Source organism: Ziziphus jujuba, chromosome 5 (genome assembly GCF_031755915.1).
Source record: "Ziziphus jujuba cultivar Dongzao chromosome 5, ASM3175591v1".
In the NCBI taxonomy this organism is placed as follows: domain Eukaryota; kingdom Viridiplantae; phylum Streptophyta; class Magnoliopsida; order Rosales; family Rhamnaceae; genus Ziziphus; species Ziziphus jujuba.
This window is the reverse complement of record NC_083383.1, coordinates 20,674,948-20,699,504: the sequence shown is the minus strand read 5'-3', so window position 1 is coordinate 20,699,504 and position 24,557 is coordinate 20,674,948. Positions and strand designations below refer to the sequence as shown.

The window sequence follows — 24,557 nt, the reverse complement described above, 5'->3', positions numbered from 1 at the left end:
TTTTTTTCTCTTCTAATTTCCCACCGATTCTAGCTTAAAAATATAATACGCACCTAAAACTAACATCCATTTTGGACTCTCTCTCTCTCTCACACCACCGCTTTCTCTTTCATTAGGCTTCTAACACTTCCATTCACTTTCTCCTCCAATCGCATCTCTGCAGCCAAATCTTTCAATCTATTGGTTTGCATTTCGTGGTTCCTCCGCATCGGCTACTGAATTCTGATTCGCGTCTTGGAGTTGTTTCTCTTTGTTTACATGATTATGACGAAAACATCCAAAAAGAGATCGAGTGCATCAGAAAATTAATCCTTTTGTCTTGTTCTGGGTTTTGAAGGATCTGTTTGGGGGTTTTGAATGCGGTTTTTGACTGCTTAGTTTGTTTTTTCATCTGTTTTCTGAGACTGATCAACGTGTACGTGAAGAATTTGCAGTGATTGTACGGAAAACAGGATTTTTTTCTTTTTATTTATTTATTTGGGTTTTTGTTTTCGTTCTGTTTTCTATATATTATAATGAGCTTGGATTTTTCTTGATCTTGTTGTTCGGAGTTTGAGAGACTTGGAAGGAGGAGGAGGAGGAGGAGGAGTGGAGTATTACGGAGCGTTGGTTGTGAGCACGTGCGAGGGTGTTCGTGAGCGCGTGGGGTGGAAGAAATAAAAAGAAAAAGAAGGCGGAGGAATTTTTTTTTTTCTTTCCTTTTTTGGTGTTTGATTGGTGTTGGGAAGCCCGTGAAAAATGCCTCACAGAACCACTTACTTCTTTCCGAGGCAATTCCCGGATCGACGATTCGATGAATCTTCCAAACAGCTGTTGGCGGATCACGAGAAAAAGGTATCAACAGCGACCGCTAGCACACCCACTTCCACCACCACCACCACCACCCCCCCTACCCCTACATGCAAGGACACTATCAGTAACTTTCAAATCGAAAGCGACAGAAAGCCATCAAAACAGTTCTCTGTCAACAGCAAATCCTCAGCTGTATCGCAGCTCTTCACGGGTCATGGAAAATCACACACCAAACAGCACACACAGCCACAGCAAGTCAAACCGCAACAGCAACAACATTTCGCAGCCTTCTGCGATTGGTTGGCCGAGAAGAAAGCCGAACGTTCCACCACCGCGGCGCACGTGAAACCACCGCGCGATGAGGACCGTGAGCTTCTTATCCCACCACCTCCTGAGTCGGTTCCCGAAGTGGCACCGCCTGAGTCGGTGGTTAAGGATCGGAGTGTGGATAGGAATTTCGACCGGCAGGTTTCGTTGCCGAGAGTTTCCAGTGGGAGTAGCTATGCGGGAAGTTTGTTCTCTGGGACGACTCTAGATGGGAATCTGTCGATCGATGTTAAGGACAGTTATTCGAAAGTGTCGTCGTTTTCCACGGCGAGACATGAGGAAGTGGAGGTGGAGGAGGAAGAGGAGGTGGACAAGAATAGGGGGAGCTTGGCGCAGAAGACTAAGGAGAGTTATTATCTACGGCTTGCGTTGGCTAAAAGGCTCACTTCTCAAGCTTTTCTTGATCATACCGAGCCTCTTCTTATGCAAGTTTCTGGACCTGAGTCCTCTAACGCCGAAATCGTTTCTTATCGACTCTGGGTAGGTCGTCTCTGTGCAAGTTGAGCTTGCTCTAACATACTACTGAACTAACGGCTCATTTTGCATTTATTTTTTTCCAGTCCACTGTTAATTATTTTACCATTCCTATATTTCGTTTTCTTAACCGGAAAGTCTCGTCGCTTATTAACAATACAAGCCAAGTGAATAAAGCTACAATATATATATATATATATATATATTATTTTAAGGTCTACCAAAACAAGTCTTTACTTTTTGGATCTGATTCTTCAGTTTTGCCTAAATTGGTGTAGTTACCGAGTAGTCCAAAAGCGCTTTTTTGGAAACAGTCCTAAGGTTGAGACTCCTATCCCTGGGTTTTACTTGTTCCCAACTTAGCTGGTCTCGTTTCGTGTTTGGGTGCCTTGCGGTTTACGTTATTTTCCTTTTTGTTTTTGCAATTCATCCGGCTCCATCTCCCTAATGCTTACTGGTATCGATATTATGATTATCATTAAAATATCATATCCACTGAATCAGGGGGTCTCTGATTAATTCAAGGACAACTTAATGTCAAAAAAAGGAAAAAAATTTTAAGACATGGTGTTCATGAATTTATTGCTGTAGAGTTTATAACTTTTTAAGTTTGAAATATTTGCGATGGCATTCCAAAATTTGATGAAGCTTAACTTGCACTTTTTTTTATTTTTTCAGGTGAGTGGCTGCTTGTCTTACACTGACAAGATATCAGATGGTTTTTATAACATTTTGGGGATGAATCCATATGTGTGGGTGATGTGCAATGATCCGGAGGAAGGAAAACGCCTACCACCATTGATGTCACTTAAAGCAATCGAACCCAGTGAGACATCTATGGAAGTGGTCCTTATTGATAAGCGAGGAGACTCTCGTCTGAAGGAGCTTCAAGATAAGGCGCAAGAGCTGTATTGCGCTGCAGAGAATACGTTAGTGTTGGTGGAAAAACTAGGGAAACTTGTTGCCATCTATATGGGGTGCGTTTTTATTTTCATCGTCTTCCTCATTTTAACTTTTTGTTTTCAGGTTCTTTAATTTTTATTTGTTCTGGCATTTAAAATTTATAGGGGCACTTTCCCTGTTGAACAAGGGGATCTTCACATGCGCTGGAAACTGGTAAGCAAAAGGTTGAGGCATTTTCAGAAATGTATTGTGGTCCCCATCGGCAGTCTTTCTATGGGGCTTTGCAGGCATCGCGCTATTCTTTTCAAGGTGACAAATTGCGTTATATGGTTGTGTAATTTATGCTTGTAATTTCTGTTTCCAATCACAGTTTGATCTCATTCATACTGATAGGTCACAAGTATTAAGTACACATTTGTAAGCACTGTGTTGAAATTTATAGACCTAGGTGGTGTACTATAAGTCTATTTATTGGTAGGATTTTAGACTTAGTTGCCAGTGATATTTTAGATACTTGTAATTTGATATTTGTGCTTATAATGTAAAATTGGTTTTGGTTTTATGTCTCATGAGATGCTTGTCTGTTGCAATGTGTTATGAATATAAATAGGAGAACATTTGTTGTTTACTCTTTTGTGCGTTAGGCTTTGACTATGACCAATAAAGGGATAATGAGAATCGTCTTGTGAGGGAGTTGGTGGGTTTTATGTGTTAGGATTCATGAAGAGTAGCTTGCATAATAGTTTGTAGAGCAGTTAATTGCTTTGTTGATGAGTAATATCTTGAACCAAGTGTTCCATGTTATTTGTCAAAGAAAATCCCAGTTTAAGCACTATATTTGGCAATGCTTAGGAAGGCTTTTGGATCAAAAACCTTCCAGTAGAATTATATTTTTGCATTTGTGGAACAAATTTGTGATTTTGAAGTTTTACAACTGCTATATTTATCCTTCCTTGTGCTTAATCTTTCGAGCTACGTTTTATGTTTTGTATTGGAGAATAGTGAACTTCAGAGTACGTTGCCATAATTGTGCAAGAATTTGTTTGCTTAAAGCATATATGAATGTGTGAACAGGGTGAATTGCTTTCACATGAGAATTCAACTAAATTACAAGCATCAAATTAACACCCAAATTTAGATAGAGAAGTCAATTAAGAGTTTTCATCCCCTGACCATTGAATTGAGGTATATGTAACCTTTTGAGGTGATATGACCAACTTCTTGTGCAGATATAAGGTCAAACCCAAATCATTATTTTCCCCAGCTTGATTTTATGATAGTGAACATGTGCATTACATACTTGTCAAAATGCGAGAGTGGCAGATAGTATCCTCTCTCTTAGTGGTGCTCTCTTCGTGCCAATATGTGTATATCCATATATGCTTGTGTAAAATGGTGGGTTGATCATTTTTTCATATGTGCTTGTGTATAATGGTGGGCTGATCATTTTTCATCGGCAGAAATGTTGATATTAGTGTTAATGATGTAAATGGTATAATCCTCCTGTGACTATATCTTAAAGTTCAACATATTTCAAGTGCAGAAGTTGGCAGACTACATAGGCTTGCCTTGTCGGATAGCTCGCGGTTGCAAGTATTGTGCAGCTGATCATCGGTCTTCTTGTCTTGTCAAAATTGAAGATGACAGGCAATCCACAAGGTTAAATGTTTAAACTGTTTCTGTAGCCCAGATATGTATACTTTCAAGTGTATGGATGTTCTTTAATGATCATTTTCATTATATTATGATGCTTATCTTTACAGACTTATATATATTTCTTGACAGGGAATATGTAGTTGATTTAGTTGGAGAACCAGGAAATGTGCATGGTCCAGATTCCTCGATCAATGGAGGATTTCTTTCTTCAATGCCTTCACCATTACAAAGTTCTCATCTCAAAGAATTCCAAGAACCTTACATGGATGGTGCATCTTGTTGTCAAAGTGTAAACTCAAAACACACATGTCTTCCAACTGAAAGTCCCCTTTTTGCAGGTAACGTTGTGTCTTGGATGCTTTGAAATTTTGTTTTTCAAGTAATTTAGGTATCACAAGTCTAGGAATGGCTGAATGGTTATAGGTGGAGGCAACATTTAACAGTGACTAACAAAATAACTTTGAAATGTTGGCTTCAGATCTCTTAGTTGCAGTAGATTACAAATGCATTTAACAGACGATTGGAAATGTTGATACCTAAAGAGCCTGAATGAAATAAAAAATGTATCATATAGCTATATGGCATTGTATTGCAGCTATGTTTTATACTTGTATATCCATACTCTGTGCATTTTTCTTCGTTTTTGTATTGAATTTAGATAATAAACTGATTTCTAATGGCCAAGATGATTTGTTTTTACCTCATGGTAATTGGTAAATCTGGGTTTAGTTTTGTCAGCTGTTAGCAACATTAGTTTGACTTTGACTTTTTCATCCACTAGATACTGGTGGTATTAAAACCAATATTACATTTGTTTTAATTTTTACAATATTTGTGCATGGTATTCTCATGAAAGTTTTTGGGTGGATTAGTGGCAGGCATTGTACTAAGTATTCTTTTTAGAAATGCAAAATGATTTTAGATTTACAGAATTGTGAAATATGTTATGACATAAATTTGGAAGTGCTCGCTTATCAGGGTATGTTGCTGGTGCAACAGGATAATTATTCAGCCTCATTTACTTATTTTAGTCTTTGATATGTTTGATGAATGTTTCTTCCAAAAGTTAATGAACTTGATTAACAGACTAAAATTAATATATTAATCTCTTGCAGGCTTTGGGAAAGAAACCCAGAAGGCTGAGGAAAATACTTTTTCCAATAATCTAAAGGGTGTTACAAATGGTCCAGTTTATCAAGCCACATCTGGGAAGGAATCTTCTCCAATGCCTTTGGAGATGAAGGGGAATTTTGAGAATTGTGTCATCCAGACTCCGGTGATGCCTTCTTTCCATGGTAACGTTTTTGAAACTTCTTTAACATTGCTGCGTAACATATATTCTATCAGTTAGAGAGAAACTTATGGAAACAATTAAATTCCAGGAAATCAAGCTGTAAAGAGGAGCCCAAGGAAAAAAAAGAGTGCCAAGCAACCGAAATTAAGAGTGAACTTATCCAGTGAATCAGATGCTGAGGAGGTTGAGAGTGAACCTGACAATGGAGGCAACTTTTCTTCTGTGACAATCCCCAGATACTTGAATCTTGAACCATCTCTTGCAATGGATTGGCTTGAGATCTCATGGGATGAGTTGCATATCAAGGAGCGTATTGGTGCTGGTATTTACTTTATCTTCTGTTTAATCAGATTAATCTCCATAACTATAATTTCTTTTCCAGAAGTCCATCATGTGAAATTTTACCTTTGTCCTTTCAGGTTCATTTGGGACTGTGCATCGTGCTGAATGGCATGGATCGGTTAGAAACGTGTACCCTGCATTTTGATTATAAAGTTTAGTTTATGTGAAAGATCAATTATTGTTTAGCATTTTGACCAGTCCAAAAGCTTAAGTGGTTAGAAAGTAAACCCCAATAGGATGAAAAAGGCCTTAAAGTGCAATATAATAAATTACTTGAAATGGAGGTAGCATGGTATGAAAAAAGTATCTAATAGACAATCGAATTCTGATATCATTATTCCCAAACTTAAATATTCAGGAAATTAAACCTACATTATCTATAATGCTACAGCACAACACACTTAACAGAGCTTTAGGGGGTGCTGTTTTCAATCACTTTGTGTAGATAATTTTATGGGTAAGGTATTGTATAACTTGCTTGATGTTACAATTTGTTTTATGATGAAATATGTGTGTTGTATCCTTTTCAATTTGCCTGTGCTCCTTAGCTTCTGATTTCCTAATATGTGGTGTTACATAGGAAGAAATGGCTGACTATAAGAGATAAGTTTTTTGTGATATGTTTCTTCTTTTCGAAATGCCTTCATTTGGATGTTGAATATATGTATAGGTATGATTTTGTTTCTTATTTATAGTACCTTTCTTATGCAACAATATCTTGTTCAGCTAATAAGATAGTAATGCTGTTTCATTGCAGGATGTTGCTGTTAAGGTTCTTACGGTCCAGGATTTCCATGATGATCAGTTAAAGGAATTTTTGAGAGAGGTAGAAACTCGAGTGATTCTAATGACTGACCATGTGTTACTATTACTATTATAATTATCATTAATCATTAAAACGCCGGCTCAGTTTCTTTATATTGATTATTATCCCATTGGATCTACTTTAATTCTGTTTATTTATTTTTTAGTAAACCATTTGTATATTTTAGTTTCTCCCTCCATTCTTTTCTTTCCTTATCTGTTCTTTATCGTCATATTGTTAGAATTTCATTCAAGTTTTCACTTATTGTCAAAATTGAAGCATTTATTTTTATGCTGCATTTGAGCGCCAAAATTTTCTTGTTCATGCTTGTTTCAAGAAATTTCTTAAAATAAATTTTTAAAATTTGTTTTCTATGATTGTGCTTAATCTTGTTGCAATGGTATCATCTTGTGCTATAGTTGACTTTTCTAGTTAGATGGTAGTATTTAATAACGATAGGTCATGTCATATACTCTTGTCAGCCCTATTATAATGTGTGAAATGTTCATGCCTGTTTTGCGCAATTACTACTTTGGCGTTCCTGATTTAAGTTACTTATCACATGACATTCAGGTTGCAATAATGAAACGTGTACGCCATCCAAATGTAGTCCTTTTCATGGGTGCAGTTACAAAGCGTCCACATCTGTCAATAGTGACTGAATATCTGCCTAGGTAGTCTTTCTCAGCTTTTTGTATCTTTATGGTTCACTAATATTTCTTACTGAACATCTAGCAAATTGTATAACTTGGTCTTGGTGGAGCAGGGGTAGTCTATATCGCCTTATACACAGGCCTGCTTCCGGTGAAATTTTGGATCAGAGGCGGCGATTACGCATGGCACTGGATGTGGTATGTAGCAATTAGTATATTTATTTACTTAATCTTTTGCTGATAAGTTTTGTTTCTTGCAGATCCTAATTTTTTGGTCTCATTACAGGCTAAGGGGATCAACTATCTCCATCGTTTAAACCCTCCTATAGTTCACTGGGATCTTAAATCTCCCAATTTGTTGGTTGATAAAAATTGGACAGTCAAGGTAAACATTAAAGGATGGATAATAGATTTTATTGTTGACAGTTTTCTCATTTGGCTTGTCATATAATTTCCCCTTGCTTTTTATGTCAGGTATGTGATTTTGGGCTGTCCAGATTTAAAGCAAACACCTTTATATCTTCCAAGTCTGTTGCTGGCACGGTAAATCTCTTTCTTCCTTTTTCACTAGACATTGGTACTTAGGTGTTTGAAGGGGATGTGATTGTAATATATAGTTTAGCATATTAACCATTATTCTACTTTAGTGGTACCCCAAACTTCTATGCAATCTTTATCACTAAACACCCCCACCTCTAAATGAATGTTAAGATAGTAATCTGGATTTTGTGGTGGGAAACTTGAGCACAACATTTCGTGGTGATGGATCAGCTTCTGCAGGTGAGATTTACTCTTCCCAACAATAAAGGTCCCACCATTAGGTCTGATTTTATGCTTTCGTGATTTTTGTTAATAGTTGTTTTCAGAAGTTAGATTTCTGATAACACCGTTATTTCTACAGTTTTTAGTTGTTTGAATTGTTGCCAGTGTGTCATATGTTTCTCTGGCATAGATTTATTCACATAACCATTTCAACATCGACAATTTTGGTTCTTTATGTTGAATATAAATATATGAATGTGGAGATGTATTCTGACTTTTTTTGTTGTTTTTGTGTGTGTGTGCGTGTAAACTTATCTGAGAATGGACAGAGATTTGACCTTCACTTTTTCTATTTTTTTTATAGTTCAGTCGTTTATGACTGTTGTCCGATGCGAAAAGTAAACCTCTTTTCAGTTTCTCTGTATAAAGTTGGAAACTTCCATCAATATTTTGCAGGTTGAAATTTTACTTCGCAGTGCATCAATCAACATGTAACTCTCTTGCTTTTATTTTCAGCCTGAGTGGATGGCGCCAGAATTTCTTCGTGGAGAGCCCTCAAATGAGAAGTCTGATGTTTACAGTTTTGGAGTGATCCTTTGGGAACTTGTAACCTTGCAACAACCTTGGAGTGGACTAAGCCCTGCACAGGTAATATGATGAGAGATACTACATAATGAATGCTAAGGATGTCTCCTTCATTTTTCCCTTCTTTTTTCCTTTTACTCATTGGTCCATATTGAGATTGATTTTCAGGTTGTTGGAGCTGTTGCATTCCAAAATCGGAGGCTCGCAATCCCACCAAATGCGTCTCCAGTGTTGGTTTCCCTGATGGAATCTTGCTGGGCTGAGTAAGTCTTCATATCCTTCCCTTGAAACCTAGTCATTAGGATTGGTTAGAATCAGAATATTCTTTGTCATTGCTTCAAGTCCTAAGATTTAATGATCCTATCCCAAGGATTAAAATGCAGTATTAGAGTATTAGGTTTGGACTGTTTTTTATCCAATTTAGTTGGGCTAAACTGAAAATAGTCCAATAAAAATTGGACAAAACTTAAAATAGTCTCTAATTCAATACTGCATTCTAGATGAGCCACATATGTTTGGAGTGAACCCTATCTGGATGTACTGGATTACTTACACATCTTTTAGTATCTGCCCACTACATAAATATGTATGTTTGCATCTTACATTTTTTTAAATATTGGTTCAATAGGCCATATGCATTTTCTAGAGGTTCCCCTAGCTATTAGGAGGGTTAAAGCTCGTATTTGTTACATAAAATAGTCATCAGCCTCTTTCAAAATTAAGGTGATTACACCATGGTACGTAGTTTGCAATTCTTGGCGGAATTTATATTCCTTTTGCATCAACAGAATTGTCGGAGAGCCAAGTCCTTTGGACCCAACCATTCATGCTTGGGGTGAATGAAATTATCAATAGCTAGAAATAGTATATGGTGTGAAAATACCATACAACTATGAAATTACCTTATTGCTGAATCATTACAGCAAATCTGTTGTGCTACCGGGGAGCACGGGAAATGTGCTTTTGCACTTTGATACTTTCTTAGAATGTACTACTAATGCTATATTATTAGGGGATAAATGATGTAGATGGCAAGCCTTTTCTAGAACTTTCCCTGGTTTTTCTATTTTGTAGCTTTATCTACAAACTAATTTACAAAATTAATTTTATGGTCATCTCAATCTGGAGCCTGGTGTGGTACTTTGTTTTATAATTCTTTTAACTACGTATGTGCAGTTTATATTACTTTTTTTATGTTTGCCTTTCTCTGTTGCTTATAATTTTTTGCTTTGCTTTACAGCGATCCCGCTCAGCGGCCAGCTTTTAGTAGTATAGTTGAATCGTTAAAGAAGTTGCTGAAGTCTCCAGTGCAACTGATACAGATGGAGGGGACGTAAGGGGGGGCTCTACCATGCTGTTTTGAACCTTGGTAGTCACTGTGGTTTACTGAACCTGTTTGGTTCTTAGTAAAATTACAGATTTGTTTGACTAACCCCACTTGAAATGCATAGTTAAGCTCTTCATTCTGAAGCCTATAATTGATTAAAAGGTAAAAAACGAGCATGCCTTAGGCAGCATTGCCCTTATAAGCTATAATCCCCTAACATGTGAGAATTAAGCTCAAAACTTTATTTAGATTTGTATCTTTATTTGTAACTTATACGGCCCTTGGGCTGAATTAGATAAATTTCGGCATTGTTGTACTGCCTGATTATGATGCTATAATAATGTAACCAAACTCTCTCTAAGGTTTTCATCATCGAGGGAGAAAATCTTAAAAGATGATGAACTGTTTTTGGTTTTTTGTATGTGTTTTTTGATCCTTATATATGTTCAAGGACTTTATATTTCTTACGTGCTTATTTTATTTGTTCTGAGACGCATTTGAGTGGACTAAATTAGTTATATTCTGCTGCAATGTAACTGCATATCTAATCGAGTAGAAACAAGTAGTACCACAGTCTCTAGGGTAATTATGTTGTCGCTGGAAAATTCTGCAAACTGAGGGGTATGTTTTCGTTTGGCAAAACGCGAGTAATATTCTGGTTAAACCGGTAAAAAAAAAAAAAAAAAAAGAGGGAGAATTGAAATAATTTAAGAAGAGATCATAGTGGACTTGCCACGTATAATATTGAGCACAATTTTGCAAGAAGAGATGATCAATATCATTTAATTGAACCCAGCTCTGATAAGTGTACATTATGTACGTTTAATTATCTTTTACTCAATATTTTGCGAGTCTTTGTGAGCTATTTTATGGTTTAATTGTTTGTTTTGTAGGCAATGTCAGAGAACAAAGTTGGGAGTGAAATGTAAGCTTGTGGGGATGAATTTTTAGATTACAAAGATGATGGCAGCTAGCATAAGATTATAGTGCTGCAGCCACAAATTTCTGGTGCTGTGCAAGCTAATTTGGAACACAGAGTGCCTCAGCCCTGTAGTCTTGGCACCGCGGTGCTGGCCATGCTTACGACAAGGAATTTTGGCAGTGAATTCTATTTTAACAGGAAACATTTTAGGGTATTATAAATAGAGATCAAGAGATCATCGGTAAGGAAATTTTGGATGGCTGAAAACCGAAGTAGAGCGTGCAAGGAAGTAAAAGATCGAAGAGGAAACAGAGCCTGGAGACGGAATTCGTTCATTACTCTTTATAATTTTCTAGTTTTTCTTCTCCTTCTTTATGCTTAACAATATGTTTAGGGTTTTATTTTACTTCATTATGTTCTAAATTTCTTTCTATCGATACGATGTAACCGGATTATGAATACCTAATTTTTTTTTTTTTAGTTTTAAATAAATTGATGATTATTTTATATCTATTTAAGTATTTTATTAAATTCTTAATGCTTGTGATTGTTTGGCTATTACTTACATGATTTATAATTTGACTCGAGATTGACATGTAAAAATTGAATTACATCATAATATAATAAGATAGAAATGTCATAGGATTGAGATATTAAAAATATCCTATGCAACATAATTGATTTTTTGTACTTAATGAGTTCTAATAGATTCATAGTAAAATAGAGATATATTGTGCTAGTTTGTTAGAATATGTTCTTGGTCCTTGAGAGAGATTAATAACCAACTTAGTGAATTTTGTTGTCAACATTGGGAATAAATATTAGTTCATAAATTGATGAGAATCCGTTTGTACCTATACAATCGACTACTTACTGGGGTGCTGATCCTTAACAAATGAAGACGGGATCCATCACTAGGACACAAGCTAGGAAATTCAAGGACACTCTGGTTAGTTTCATTCAAGAAATGATTCAATCTCAAGAGGATATGACAATACCCGAAGATCCTAAGCCCATCTTGTGTATCCAAGTTACGAAGGCAGAAATGGACTCGGCAAGCTGTTTTGGTACATTTTGGACCCCGAGCAGTAAGGAATGGATTCAATACTTTATGAACTCAATTGATATCACTAAGAGGCTATGGAATCATATCAAGGTAGATGCAAAAGTATTTAAATTCCATTTGTGCGCATAACTCATCTTTTTGGTCGAAAATGTTCATTTTGGTGCTGACTTTGACTTCTTTTGTTAATCAAGCAATTTTGACTTATTCCAATCAAGAGACAATGTATGAGAATCTATATTAATCCAATTTGGCATCCTACATGGTATAGGGGAGCTGATTTGGAGCCTAATCTAGCTGATGATTGGTCAAAGACAGCTTGTTTGACAAACTAGTCAACTAGTTTTCTAATTTGAACATTTGACTTTTGTTTTAGGAAATAATCTTTATTTTGGTTTTTATTTATTTATTTGCTGGACAAATTAGTTTAGAAAATTTGATATTTTATTATTTTAATTAATTCTTATTTCAAATAAAGAAATTAATTAATTCATATTAGATTAGGAAATGATTGAAATTCAGCCAACACTATTGTTTGCCAATCTCTATGGCAGGTTTTAACCTAGTGTTTTAAGGTTTTGTTTTGTGAACCTAACCTAGTGTTTTAAGGTTTTATTTGTGAACCTTAGCCTATTTATGGACTTATTTTCTCTATAAAATTCAGTACATTATTCATATAGAAAAATATTTGTGAGAAAGAATTCTTTTTGTTCTCTTTGAACACCTAAAACACTCAATAGAAGTAAAGTGTTTTAGTTTGATTTATCAATAGGATATCCATTACCTATTATGGCGTCTTCATCATATACAAAAGTTTATAATTACAAGTTGATTAGAGATTAAGATGACCATTAGAACCTGAACTTAATTGTGATCCGGGCTAACATGATACGGGTTTAGGAGCAAGTCGGCCTAGGTTCGTATCATAAATTTAGAAGATTAAAGAAGAATTAATCTTGGTGAAAACACTAGAGCTTTTAAATATTGGATTATTCCTTAATTTTAATTTCAAAGTTTGATTTGTTATGGTTTAAGCAACTCCTAATTTTAGATTATTTAAATAAAATTAGAGTTAGATTAATTTTGGTAGTTAATAATTACATTCCTCTGGAGAACGATATCTTATTTATCATTATATTACTTGTTTCGTTTCGTTCACTTGTGATTTTAAATAATAAATTTTTGGCACCGGTAGTGGGGATTCCTGATCTCTTATTAATATTTATACTAAATAGCTTTAGTTCTACTTTGAATTACTTTTAGTTAATTTAATTTTCTTATCTCGTATTATTATTATTTCTCTTATTAATATTTATACTAAATAGCTTTAGTTCTACTTTGAATTACTTTTAGTTAATTTAATTTTCTTATCTCGTATTATTATTATTCTTTTTATTTAGCTTTATTCTAGTTTGCATGCAACTAAAGAAGTTTAGAAGTAGTGATCTATTACCTTTAAATCTTGAGATTGAGAAAACTTATCGAAGAAATACAAAGGAAAAAAGAGAGGCTGCTAAACAAGAAAGTTTATTAGTGGCAAAACCCATATAATATAGGAAAAAGAGATGCTATAGATCCCAGGAGTGTTAACAGAGAGCCACAAGTTAATAATGCTCCATAATTAGCATTGAGAGACTATGCATTGCCACCCACTGAAATTTAAAAGATAATAAGGTGACCAACTATTTAAGCAGACAATTTTGAGTTGAAGCCAACAACCCTGCAAATGATTTAAGCCATTTAATTTTGTGGTTTGCCTACTGAAGATCCATTGCAAATTTTTAGGACATATATGATACATTCAAGTATAATGGTTTTATTGAAGATGTCATTCGCCTTTGCCTATTCTCATTCTCTTTATGGGATAAAGCTTGGTAGAAAACTTTACCTACAAATTCAATCACTAGCTAAGATGATTTTGTTCAAAAATTCCTTTCAAAATTCTCACCACCAGCCAAAACAATGAGACTAAGGATGGAGATTAATAACTTTGCTTGATATGAATGTGAGTCTTTTTCTAAAGTCTGTAAGCAATATAAAGAATTACTGAGAAGGTGCCTTTAGCATGGGTTACCTAAGTGGATGCAATTCAAAATTTTTATTGTAGATTGACTGGTACCACTAGAGCTTTAGTTGATGCATCTATAGGATAGACATTTATGAAGAAAATTAAAGATGACGCTTATATATTGGAGGACATAATATCCAATAATTATTAGCTGACTAGTGAGGGGAGCACATCTATAGGATAGCCCGAATTGCTTCTCTTTTTAAGTAATTGTAGAACAACCAACTCACAACAAATTCTATTCAAACATCTTTTGTTATTTGTGAATTTTACAATGGAGCTTATACAAGTACTAAATGGCAGATGGATAATCCTTTTGCTAATGCACTAATGGAGCAAGCTCAATTTATGGGGAACTAAAATAGGTAGCATGATAATCCATACTCCGACAAGTTTAATCCAGGGTGTGCAATCATCCAAACTTTTTCATGAAGGAATAATTGAAATGTGATATAGCTAAAGCTTAGTAATCAACAACCACAAATTAATTAAAACTTGAAAAAGCAATGGCTCAATTAGTTAACTCTCAAAGCTAATTTAAGACAAAGATAAACACTAACTTCTCGAACCAATCAACTCAGATTAAAAATTTAGAGGTACAACTTAGTCAAATGGCTAGTATACTTTTTGAATGGCAATAGGGTAACCTACCTAGCACTGTAAAGATAAATGCAAGAGGAGGAGGTCAAGAGCATTGCAAAGCCATTGTATTAAGAAGTGGGAAAAAGTTAAAGGCTCCTATAAAAATTGAAAAGACTTGCAAGGAGGAAAATAAAGAAGCCTCTCCAACACAGGTACTCATTAAAGGAAAGATTGAAGACAATGTGGAAGTTAAAACTTAACCTCTCTAGGATCACACCAAAAATTCTTTTTCCTCAATATTAAAGGAAGATCAAGTTGGATAAGCTATATCCTAAATTCTTGAAGGTCTTAAAAAAGCTTTCACATTAACATCCAATTTGCGAATGCTCTTAAGCAAATGCCTAGCTATGTGAAACTCATAAAGGATATTTTTTCAAATAGGAGGAAGCTAGGTGAATATGAAACAGTTGCACTTAAGATTGCAACATTACCAAGTACAGAAAATTGCCCCCAAAATTAAAAGATCTAGGAAATTTCATTATTCCTATTTCAATTGGCAATGAAACTTTTGAAAAGGCATTATGTGATTAGGTGCAAGTGTTAATTTAATGTCTTTGTCTATTTTTAAAGAAACTTGGATAAAATGAAGCGAAACCCATACCATAGTCTCACTTTAATTAGCGGATAGTTCTATTAAGCACCCTAAAGGTTTATTGAAGATGTTCTCGTTAAAGTTAACAAGCTTATTTTCTCCACAGATCATAATCTTGAACATAGAATAGGACAAGGAGATTCCAATCATACTTAGAAGACCATTCTTGGAACTAAGAGAACATTCATTTGATATTTAGAAAGGTGAGAAGCATCTTCATATACAAGAGGAGGAAGTCATCTTCAATGTTTGCAAGGCCATAAAATACCCGAAAGTAAGTTATAGTTGATTTCTCATTGATGCAATAAAGGCTATAGCATCTAAAGATATGGGTCAATTAATGGATCCTTTGGAGGCTAACTTGGTGCAGGATGATTTATTAAATGTGGAGGATGTAAAGGTTAAAGAGTATACCTTGTGGATGAATTCTTTTGAGCCAAATAAAACGAAGCATTTTGAAGTATTGGCCCTTCACGATTGGTGGTATTAATTGAGAAGTCGCCTACTCTCTAACTTAAACAAATATGAAATCATCTTTGTTGTACCTACCTTGGTGAAGAATCTACATTACTGGTAATTATTTCTTCTTTGCTTACTTTGGAAGAAGAAGAGAAATTATTAAGGGTATTAAGAAAGCACAAGTCAGCAATTGGATGGATATTGGATGGATATTCAGGGATATTAAAGGAATTCGTTCTTCTATGTGCATGCATTGAATCTTATTGGAGGACAGCATCAAACCATCAGTAGAACCTAAGAGAAGCCTAAATCCAACAATAAAGGATGTGATTAGAAAAGAGGTTATAAAGTGGTTAGATGTGAGAGTGATCTAGGAAGAAGGCTCAGGTAAACAGTTTTCAAGGGTGGAGTATGAAATGGTGCCTAAGAATAGAGGTATGATGGTGGTAAAGAATGAGAATAATGAGTTGATTTTTACAAGAACCGTCACCGAGTGGTGTGTTTGCATTTTGAAGCATCAAAGCCCTTCATGGTTGGTGCTATCAATTGAGAAGTCGCTTATTCTTAAATTTAAATAAATATGAAATCATCTCCATTATGCCTACCTTGGTGAAGCATCTATATTACTAGTAATTATTTCTTCTTTGCTTACTTTGGAAGAAAAAGAGAAATTATTAAGGGTATTAAGGAAGCACACATCAACAATCAGATGGATATTGGTGGATATTAAAGAAATTCATTCTTTTATGTGTATGAATCGAATCTTATTAGAGGATAGAATCAAATCATTAGTAGAACCTAAGAAAAGCCTAAATCCAATAATAAAAGATGTGGTTAGGAAAGAGCTTTTAAACTGGTTGGATGTGCGGGTAATCTATTCCATTTTAGATAGCTCATGGGTTAGTCCAATCCAAGTGGTGCCCGAGAATAGAGGTATGATGGTAGTAAAGAATGAGAATAATGAGTTGATTTCTACAAGAACTGTCATCGAATGGTGTCTTTGCATAGATTATCAAAAATTAAATAAGCCCACTTGGAAATATCACTTTCACTACCATTTATTGACGAAATATTGGATAGGGTAACAGGGCATGAATTCTATTGTTTCCTAGATAGCTACTTGGTATACAACCAAATTGCCATAGCACTGAAGGATTAAGAGAAGACCATCTTCACTTGTCCCTAAGGTATATTTGCCTTCCATAGAATGCTGTTATTATGTAATGCCCTTGTATTTTCCAAAGATGTATGATGGTAATCTTCTCAAATATGGTAGAGTGAATCAGTAGGTATTTAGAGATATTTTTTCATTTTTAGGGATTCCTTTAATGGTTACCTTAAGAATTTGGAAATGGTATTGGAATGGTATGAATAAACCAATCTTATTTTGAACTTGGAAAAATGTCATTTATTATGTGAGAAGGAATCATCTTGAGTCATAAAATCTCTTCTAAGGTAATTGAGGTAGATCGAGCCAATATTGAAATAATAGAGGAACTACCACCACCAATCTTAGTAAAAGGAGTTGGAAGCATTTTAGGACATGTGGGCTTTTATAGAAGATTTATCGATGACTTTTTCGAGATTACCAAGCCATTTGCAAATCTTCTAGTGCAAAGTACTCATTCTATTTTTGATAAGGCATGTGAAAAGGCATTTACCACTCTTAAGAAGAAATTTGTATCAGAACCAGTTGCCTTATGCATGTGGTGTGGGTAACCATGGTTGTGTGCATGCGTAGGCAAGTGATTATGGCCCTGATGTTTGGTGTGCATGCAAGTGTGTGCATGGTGGTGTGCAAAGACATAAGTACACTTATGCAAGCATGGGCATGTGAGCAGCTATGATTAAGCGTGATAGCCAAAGATGCATGGTACTAGGTGGAAACGAGTATGCTAATAGGGCTTGTGGGCATTGATGTAGTGGCATGTAGTAGCAGCGAGTAGTAGTTAGGGGGCATGCAACGGTGGTGGGTAGCATCAGATGTGCATGCATGTGGCAATGTTTGTGCATGTGAGCAGTGATATGCAGCATCATGTGTGCATGTGCACAGGCTTAAGCAGGGGTGTGAAGTTTGTTGTGCATTATGCCATGGCATGCTTCTGGGCTGACTTGGCTTTGGTTAACTGCATTAGACGGCATGTGGGGGTGGCATGTGCAAGCAAGGTTACATGGTTGCTGGGCATCCATATGTTCCTTGCATGCTAAACACCTAGCATTGGTCTGGGCTGACTTTGTGGAGCTATTTGCAGCAATTCTCAAGGTTAAATGCCTTAATGGCATTCATCCAAAGGTGTTAGAGGGCTTGTCCTCATATGTGACATTCAGTGGGCTATTGACACATGTAAGGCATTGTAGGAGGTCAATACTAAAGCCAGATGACTTAGGCTGATTGGTCAAGCAATACCCATGCAGTTATGGTTGTTAACCACAATTTTGTAGGTTGTATGTATTGGATTGAAAATTAGTATTTAAATTGATAAGCGATGAAAGCGATTATGCAGTGGAAGCAGTTCTTGGGCAATGCAAGAGTAAGATATTTCATGTTGTCTATTATGCAGGTCATACTTTTAATTATGCCCAATTTAATTATATGCCACAATGGAGAAGAAATTTCTAGCTATTGTTTTCGCATGTGATAAATCTAGATAGTATCTGATTGGTAATAAGGTTATTGTTTTCACGTATCATTCCACTATTGAGTACCGTATAGTTAAGAAGGATGAGAAACCTAGGCTTATTTTTTGGGTGCTTCTATTACAAGAGTTTAACATGGAAATTAGAGATAAAAATGTTACTAAGAACCTAGTAGATGATCTTCTCTCTAAGCTTGAATTAGTGAAAGACAAAGAGTTGTAAAAGCTCCCAATCGATGATAATTTTTTGGATGAGCAAATTTTTACTATTTTGGAATCTCAATTTTCTCCTAGGTAAGCAGATTTTTTTAATTATCTAATGGAAAATGTTTTACCTCCAAAGCATTTGTATCAAAAAAAGAAGAAATTCTTCTCTAATGTGAAGCACTATTATTGGTAACAACTGGTGTTGTATAAGCATTATGCAGATCAAATAATAAGGAGATGTGTACTAGAAGAAGAGATAGAAAGTATCCAAAAGCATTACCATACATTTGAGTGTGGAAGACACTTTAGAGGAATTTGGAAGGCTACTAATGTACTTCAGTTGGGATTTTATTGGCAAACATTATTTAAAGATGGTCATGCTTTTGTAGATAGTTATGATCGTTGTCAACAAGTAGGGAATATTACTAAGAGGAATCCCTTGAAAAGTATTCTTGAAGTTTAATTATTTAATGTATGGGGTATTGACTTCATGGAACCTTCCCTTCTTGGTATAATAATAAATACATCTTGCTATTGGTAGATTATGTATTTAAGTGGGTTGAAACAATAGAACTCAAACAAATGATGGTAAAGTGGTGCTTAATTTTCTTAAGGAAAATATCTTTACAAGGTTTGGGCCATAATCAGTGATAAGATCACTCACTTATAATAAGCAATTTGAGGTTCTTCTATTGAAATATGGAGTCAAGCATCAGACTTCTTTAGCTTACCGTGAGTAAATTGATAGTCAAGCAGACATTTCTAACAAAAAGGTAAAAGCAAGTTTTGAGAAAAAAGTAGACATCTCTCATAAAGATTGGGCAAAAGAGGATTGATGATGCGCTTTGGTCTTACTGCATGATTTATAAGACAATTATAAAGATGTTTCCTTATATATTGGCCTATAGAAAAGTATATAATCTGTTAATGGAATTAGAGCACACAGGATTTGCAAGTAGTAGGTTAAAAGAGATTTTTACAATTGAATGAGTTAGAAGAATTTCTTAATGAGGTTATGAGAATGCAAAAATCCATAAGGAAAGAATAAAGGCTTGGCATGACGAATGCATCTTAAAAAAAAGAGTTTTCTCATAGAAGTCGGTGCTTTTGTCAATTTAAAGCTTCATTTGTTTTCAAGAAAGCTCAAATCTAGGTGTCATAGCCTTTCACAGTTACTAAAATATTTCCATATAGAGCAATGGAAGTGACTCATTTGGAAGGGAATATTCAAAATGAGTGGGCAATATTTAAAGTCTTACTATGGTGGTGATCTTGACAGCAAAAGACTATTATGATCCTAAATCAACTTTAAAAGTAGAAGAACTCAGGCTGAAGACTATAAAATAAGTGCTTCTTGGGAGGTAACCATGCGTTTATTTAATTTTGTTTTTGTTTCATTTTATTATATTTAATTTTATCTAATTTTGCTTATGTTTTTAAATTTTTATTTATTTAGAATTATGTTTTAATGACTGAACATTTTTTGTTTTATAGGTCATTTAATAAGTTTGGGAGTGGTTTTCAAGCATTTTGGATCAATAATGGTATATAGATGTCAGATAGCGCGCCAAATTGGAAGAATTTCGAAAGGCCCTTGTAGATCGTAGCACCACGGCCTTATAATCAACTTTAAGAAAGAAAGGTGTTGCCATGGCACTGCACCATATATATATACACAAATATATATATATATATATATATATAAGGGCACATTTTGAAATTGTTGTTTACATCAAACCCACCTAAATTCTCCCTCTTTCTTCTTCGCTTTTCTTTCTTGAAACCTAGCCAATGAATACTCCACCATCATTCAACTCTCACCATAATCACAATCTCCACTTATTATTCCACATTCAGAGGAATTATCCAAGAAACTGTCTTTCAAGTTCCCTGTTTCTTTCAAACTCCACTCCGAGTAGTTTTACATAATTGGTTAAAGCTTTTTGATGATTTTAGGTTGTTGTTGGATAATTTTTCTTTGAGTTTCTTCGAGAATAAAGTATACTTGCATGCTGGAATTTGTAGTTGGTGAATGAATGTGTAATTTGGTGGGATTGAAGAAGCCACTGAAGTGAAGTAGAGAAGCTTATTTTGTTACCCACCAACTATTTGATAAAATTCCTGGAAGACAATTGTAGTTGCAATTTGGTGTGGTTGTTTTGTGTGGAGGCTTGGTTGAATATTGATAATATTTATGGTTATTGGTGCTTTGATTGAGTAAATTGTGAAATATATTACAGCTTCTAAGAGGCTTCCTGGTTCATCTAGTTCATCTAAGGCCAAGTTTGATAATAAAAAAATTGTTTCTAAGACCGCTTTTAAAAGATTTGAGGATTGCTTAATAAGAAAGACTTTAGCTCCAAAGAGGGGATTTTCACCTACCCCAGGAATGGATGGAAACATGTACACTCAAATTAATGTTAGGAATAGGTTTGAGTTTGTTAATCATCCATCGGTTGTTGTTATATCAATTGTAAGGGAGTTTTATGCTAATGCAATTAAGCACCAAAATGGTCGGGTATTTGCTCATGGAAAAAGGGTGTCCTTTAGTCCGAAGGCAATCAATGCATATTATAAGTTGCCTAATATAGAGATTTATGAGTATTAGGCTTTTAGGGACAATTTAGACTATGATGAAGTAAATGATACATTGTGTAGAATTAAAGCTGAATGGGTAGTGAAACTAGGACGGTGAACTAAACTTTTGTGCAAAGATATGAATCGATTTACAAAGGCTTGGTTTAATTTTATTGGAGTTAAGTTATTGCCTGTCATCATTTTAGTAACATTACTATGGATAGAATTATTTTATTATGTGCTATAGTCACTGGATTATCCATTGATGTGGATGAAGTCATTTATAACTCCATATTGCATTATATTTGACCTAATACTATCAGTAGTTTTGCACATCCTTGTTTGGATTGTGCCAAAATGCAGGGGTTACTTGATTAGAAAATGAAGAACTTTTTCCATCTAAGAGCCTTATTAATAGTGCGGTTATTTCTGGATTTCAAATTTGGACCGATAGAGATACACCTCAAACTCATCTTGAAGATGAACTTGCTAATGCTCGCTAACCCCATCGAGCTCCCAAAAGGCCATTGACTATTGAAGAGAGCCTAGGTCGAGTTAAGGATGAGTTACAAGTATAGAGGTGAACACTTGATCATCTTGATGAGTTTATGTAGTACCAAATTAGCTTCCACACTTCATTAGCCACTATGTTGAGCGTTTTAGCTCTTAACATCAGTCCATATATGGTGCAATTTTTCCTGAGCCTCCCATTTTTCAAGACCACCTTAACAAGATCCTATGGAGGAAGAAAAAGAAGATGATGCCTAGTATTTTTCAAGGAAGTCCTCTAAATTTTCCTTATTTATTTACATTGAAGACAAGGTTAGCATCTAAGTTTTGGGGGTGTTTATTTATTTTCTTAATCGTTTATTTTGTTTTGTTAAACTTTAGGATGTTTAATTTAGTTTAGTTGTTATGGTTTGTTATGTTTTTATTTGTTTTATTTTTGTTATGTTTTTTAGAGTTTAAAAAAAAAATTGTGTTTTGGGATGATAAAACTTAGGCCTATGATGAGAATTTGATTTAGCTTATTTTAATGGCTTATGAAATGGAAGAGATGTCATGCTTGTGCTTATGTTAGTTGCTAGGATGATTTTATTTTGCTAAAATTTGTTTTGACATTTTTTATGCACTTAGCGTACACTTTATCTTATTGCTTGCTTAGAGAACATTTATGTAAATTATAGTGGTACATATTATTTTGGACAGCCAGAGACTGAAAAAGAGTGTATAAAGAAGTTTAAGAATGAAGAGGAGATGGAGTTCGAAGATAGAATTCGTTCATCATTCTTCATTATTTTCTAGTTCACTTTCTCCTTCTTCATGCTTAACAATATGTTTAGAGTTTTATTTTATTCCATGATGTTCTAAATTTCTTTTCTTGGGCTGCAATGTACTGGATTATGAATACTTGGATTCTTTTATAGTTTTAATGAACTTGATGAGTATTCCATATCAATATTGAGCATTTTGTTAAATTTTTAATGCTTGTAATTGTTTGGCCATCGAATACACAATTTATAATTTGATTTGAGGTTGAGAGGTGAAAATCGAATTAGATCCGATAATATATCGTATGATTGTCATAGATAGAGATATTTATGAAATCCTATGGAACATAATTGATTTCTTTGGCTTAATGAGTTATAATAAATTCATAGTAACATATAGATATGCTTTACTATTTATTAGAATATGTTATTAGTCCTTGAGAGTAGATTAACAACCAACTTAGAGAAACTTTTCATCAACATAGGGAGAAATATTAGGTCCTTAATTTAGAGGATTCAAATAGGATTAATCTTTGTGAATCAGAAACCCTGAGCTTTTAAACGTTTGATTATTCTTTAATTTTAATTTCATAGTTTGAAATTTTTTATTTTTCACTTTAAGCAACTCCTCATTTTAGATTATTCAAATAAAATTATAGTTAAATTAATTTCGATAGTTAACAATCATTGTCTTAGAGGGAACAATATTCTATTCATCATTAGATTAATTGTTTTGACTGGTATTGATGAGAATTTGCTTGTACCCGTACAATCAACTACTCATTGGAGTGCTGATCCTTTACAAATGAAGATGGGACGATGTGATTCCGCCAGTGCCCGTTCAACCGACTACCCGCTGGTGTATGGATCTTATACAAATGAAGATGGGACCAATCACTAGGGCAAAAGTTAACAGATTTAAGAAAAAATTAGCTGGCGTTATTCATGGAGTGATTCAATCTCAAGAGGGCATGACAATACCTGAAGATACAAGATCCGTTTTAAGCCTCCAAGTGGTAGAGACCAATATTGACCCCGGGAGCTATTTTCATGCAAATTTGGACTCCGACAGCAAGGAATGGTTCCAACACTTTATGAAATCAATGAATATCATTAAGAGGACATGGAATCAAGCCAAGGCTAAATCAAAAGCATCTAAAAAGGACTTGTACCGACGGCCTCTCTATTTGGCCGAAAATGTGCTATTTTGTCGTTGGCTTTGACTTTTCTTCTTGTTTGACTTATTCCAATCAGGGGGCAACGTGTGGGAATCATTATTAATCAGATTTGGCATCCTACATGGCATATGGAAGCTGATTTGGAGCCCAAACAAGTTGGAGATTGGTCAAAGATACCTTAGTAGTCAAACTAATCAACTAGTTTCCTAATTTGATTTTGACTTTTCGTTTTAGGAAATTAGTCTTTTATTTTTATTTTTATTTATTTATTTGCTGGAAAATAAGTTTAGGAAAGTTATTATTTTAGTATTTCAATTGTAAATTAATTAATTCCTAATTCAAAATAAAGGAATTAATTAATCCAAATTAGTTTAGGAAACTAAAAAAAATTAGGCACTTTCCTTTTCTCTACTTTCTTTTTCTCAAAACTTTGTGTCTGATTTTGAATTAATTTTTTTAGGGCCTTTGCTTTGTAATCTTAGCTTGTTTGAAGGTTTATTTTCAATGAGAAATCAAGCTTGAATTTTATACAGAAAATTATTTGTGAGATTGAATTCTCTTTGTTTTTTTGAACACCTAAAACACCATTAGTGAATGAGTGTTTTAATTTGACTTATCAATAGGATATCCATCCCCTATTGTGGCATCTTAATTATACAAAGGTTTCTAATCACAGGTTGATTAGGGGTTGAGGTGACCATTAGAACTTGAACATAACTAGATCCGGACTAATATAATATGGGTTTAGGCACAGGTCGTCCTAGGTTCATATCATTTGGTATTATAGTCGAATTTTGTTCAGGTTTGATCTATTTTTGTTTGCTTTATTTGTTTTGTGTTAATCTAAAATTTTAGCATTAGGTTAAGGTTGCTTCTATCATCATACACATTCTGCATATTTGAAAAAAAAAAAAAAATTCATTCCTAGTCAAATTAGGTTTTCCTTGTTCTACCATATTTTTGTTTCCTAGTTTGTTGGTTGTCTTTCATTATTGTTCTTGTTAATTTTGGTTTTTGTTGAT

General features: G+C 34.5%; 1 protein-coding gene across 5 annotated transcripts; it reads left to right on the top strand.

The window, feature by feature from the left end:
* Positions 1–17: 17 nt before the first annotated feature.
* LOC107421353 (serine/threonine-protein kinase CTR1) lies at positions 18–11,353 on the top strand. Of its 5 annotated transcripts, none has more exons than XR_007241474.2 (17): positions 20–1,599; positions 2,272–2,570; positions 2,661–2,805; positions 4,040–4,155; positions 4,282–4,490; positions 5,268–5,447; positions 5,535–5,768; positions 5,866–5,906; positions 6,546–6,614; positions 7,167–7,267; positions 7,360–7,444; positions 7,533–7,631; positions 7,721–7,789; positions 8,525–8,656; positions 8,762–8,856; positions 9,834–10,082; positions 10,814–11,353. XR_007241474.2 is itself a non-coding variant. In XM_048475732.2 (17 exons), the coding sequence occupies exons 1-16, from the start codon at positions 739–741 to the stop codon at positions 9,928–9,930; spliced, it is 2,832 nt and encodes a 943-aa protein (XP_048331689.1). In that variant the 5' UTR covers positions 20–738; the 3' UTR covers positions 9,931–9,962; positions 10,814–11,353. The 5 variants fall into 5 exon arrangements, 3 of the variants coding, with proteins under 3 accessions (XP_048331690.1, XP_048331689.1, XP_048331688.1); XM_048475732.2 differs by having other exon boundaries at positions 9,834–9,962; XM_048475731.2 differs by lacking the exon at positions 10,814–11,353 and having other exon boundaries at positions 20–439; positions 552–1,599; positions 9,834–10,341.
* The last annotated feature ends 13,204 nt before the right edge of the window (positions 11,354–24,557 follow it).

Excerpts from the sequence above, each read along its gene's own strand:
- LOC107421353 (XM_048475732.2), top strand. The coding sequence starts at position 739 with ATGCCTCACAGAACCACTTACTTCTTTCCGAGGCAATTCCCGGATCGA. Across the intron at positions 2,806-4,039 it reads ATCGCGCTATTCTTTTCAAG|AAGTTGGCAGACTACATAGG; the intron begins GTGACAAATTGC and ends TTTCAAGTGCAG. Across the intron at positions 5,448-5,534 it reads GGTGATGCCTTCTTTCCATG|GAAATCAAGCTGTAAAGAGG; the intron begins GTAACGTTTTTG and ends ATTAAATTCCAG.